The sequence below is a fragment of the Pinus tabuliformis genome, chromosome 3_1 (assembly GCF_031772625.1).
Source record: "Pinus tabuliformis cultivar Carrire ecotype Pingquan chromosome 3_1, CPIR1, whole genome shotgun sequence".
Classification (NCBI taxonomy): domain Eukaryota; kingdom Viridiplantae; phylum Streptophyta; class Pinopsida; order Pinales; family Pinaceae; genus Pinus; species Pinus tabuliformis.
Window position 1 is genome coordinate 557,211,707 of NC_142301.1, and position 2,486 is coordinate 557,214,192.

Here is a 2,486-nt window from a genome sequence, read left to right on the forward strand (position 1 = left end):
GGTCCTCTGAACAGGGCGATCAATTCCCCAACGCAACACCACTGTTGGCACAGGTTTACTGCTATACCGAATCCTAGCCTCCCAATTGCCCAAAGCTGTGGCTGCAGAGCCTTGACCTTCGCTCTCAAAGCTTGAATGAGAGCCGAGACTCTGAACCTCCACCACTTCCTTCGAAACCAGAACAAGAGCCAACGAGAGATGCGGGTAAGTAAGCACTGCCAAATTCTCAGAACCGCAACTGGCTTGCTTGTGAGCCTGCCAATTGCCCCACTCTGCAGCTGCTAAACACTTACATTCGCTCTCAGGGCCAGAATGAGAGCCGAAGTGCTGAACCTCCGTCACCTCCTGCAAGATCAGAACAGGTGCAGACGGGAAATGCAGGAGAATGTCCGAGAGATTGCAGTTATGAAGCGCCATGTTTCGCTTCTCAAGACGCGCCATGAATGTCGACAGGACGCCTCTGTCAACACCCTTAACTCCCTTCCTTGAATGCAGCGGGTTGGTGAATTTATGGTGTGTCCTCCTGGCTTGCGTGGCTCGTCCGGGCGGACACCTGCCCTTCGGACAAGCCTTATGCGCCATATGTCTAGCAACCACCCGCATCTGGGGAATTCAGATTCTTCAATATTGTTCTACAGGCAGAAACATGAAAGTACATCAAGTTTTGTAGTACAAACATAATGTTAATTCAGATTCTTTAATATTGTTCTACAGGCAGAAACAGGAAAGTACATCTGAGATAGCAGCCAAGCATCAATTATGCAGAACAATCACAATACAGGAGTTAAAAGGGCTGAAAATGGGAACAACTTTTCACGGCCAGGTTCTAGTAATATACAAAACACTGGTCGACGAAGCCCACGGAATTGAATTGTTACGTGCTGACCTAGTGGACAGCAGAGGGCATATGACAATTACGCTAAATGTGCCACACAGCCTGATTCCTGCTACTGAAGCGAAACTTGTAGTGGGCCAGGGAATCTGTATTACAGATTTCAAGGTCTCTGCCAAGACAGTTTACGACCATGGAGACTGTCCGTGTATACTTGTTTTGCATGGGAAGACCATCTTGGAACCAATTCCACCTATCTGTACGGAATACAGATTTGTTCCCACGACGACTATTAACCAGCTCACCAGCACAACAGCTGCGTTTGCAATCGGCACAGTTGCCGGCCTTGTAACAACAGCGAAAGAAATAGCTGGTCAATATGTCCTAACTATCAAGGACGGCCCAGCTCAAAAAGACAAAGCCACGGTATATACAAATTCAACCATTTATTCTTTTTAACATTTAAATCATCTATACATTTTAAGTAACCATTTACTTAAAAGCAATTACATTTAACACTAGTACATTTTGCAACGCAGGTGCATCTTTTTAGTACATTTAAGCCAATTTTCAAATCAATCCAACAACAAATTTTGAAACAAGAAGCACCAATGGTGCTGTTTCGAAATCTTGCCCGAGGCAAAGAACGTGGGTCGTTACGCACTTGCAAATCTACATTCATTACAGCCGTTACTTCAGACAGGGTACTTGCAGACCTGAGAAAACTACCTGCCTCAACAACAAAGGTCCTCTCATACTCCACAGAATATATATTATAAATCTTTATTTCCTGTTCTCCTAAATTACGCACGTTCATTTAACATCCTCTTAGTATTTTTATTACAATATCTAACGCTAGGCTTGTACTGAAACATGGACCAGGTTAAAGGAATGCTCACTATAGCAAACATACATACAGAACCCTTTGTTATAATCTGTAACAATTGCTCTCTGCCCGCCGATACGTTTGGAACAGTTATCATGGACCAACTTAACTGTTCCACATGCAAACAGCTAACTACATATCGACGCAGTTTGCAATTAAATTGCACAATCCAAACCGACGCAAATGTTCAATACAAATGCATCCTAAAGGACAGTTTACTGCTCGAACTGTGTCCATCCTTAACAGGACTCACGTATGAAAAGTATCTCGAAGACGTTGCCGACGTTACATACAGTTTGCGAGATTTCCATGTACACAGCAGCTTCCTGTTGGATAGTTCGGATGTCATTGTGCGTACAGATTGACACATTTTATCCTCTGTAGGATGTGACTTTCTCTGGTCTACGAGTTCATATCTGCTGGAAGCTTGGAATACCATCTTCATGGTATTGTTATATCTGTCTTTATTATTATTTGAACATAAGAACTCTTCTTCTGGGCATTTTAGTTTCTGTTGGGCTGAAAATAAACAACTCTGATGAATGTTTTGATGGTTCGGATTACCATCTTCATGCTACTGTTATACCTGTAGTTACTCTTCCTTTGGGCATTTATTTTCTACTGGAATGAAAAGAAACAAAGCTCCTTATTGTTTAACGGCAGGAGTATATCCTCTTTTTGTTGAGGAAGACAAGGCTTTTTTGGAAAAGGAGAAAAAAATTACAGGTGATGTTCTAATTTATATCTGCATGCCTGAAAAGCACAAAA

General features: G+C 42.6%; 1 protein-coding gene across 1 annotated transcript; it reads left to right on the forward strand.

Annotated features, from left to right (window-relative positions):
* Positions 1 to 697: 697 nt before the first annotated feature.
* On the forward strand, positions 698 to 2,191 carry LOC149188212 (uncharacterized). Its single transcript, XM_089412957.1, has 3 exons — positions 698 to 1,258; positions 1,372 to 1,578; positions 1,715 to 2,191. The coding sequence occupies exons 1-3, from the start codon at positions 800 to 802 to the stop codon at positions 2,081 to 2,083; spliced, it is 1,035 nt and encodes a 344-aa protein (XP_089269083.1). The 5' UTR covers positions 698 to 799; the 3' UTR covers positions 2,084 to 2,191.
* The last annotated feature ends 295 nt before the right edge of the window (positions 2,192 to 2,486 follow it).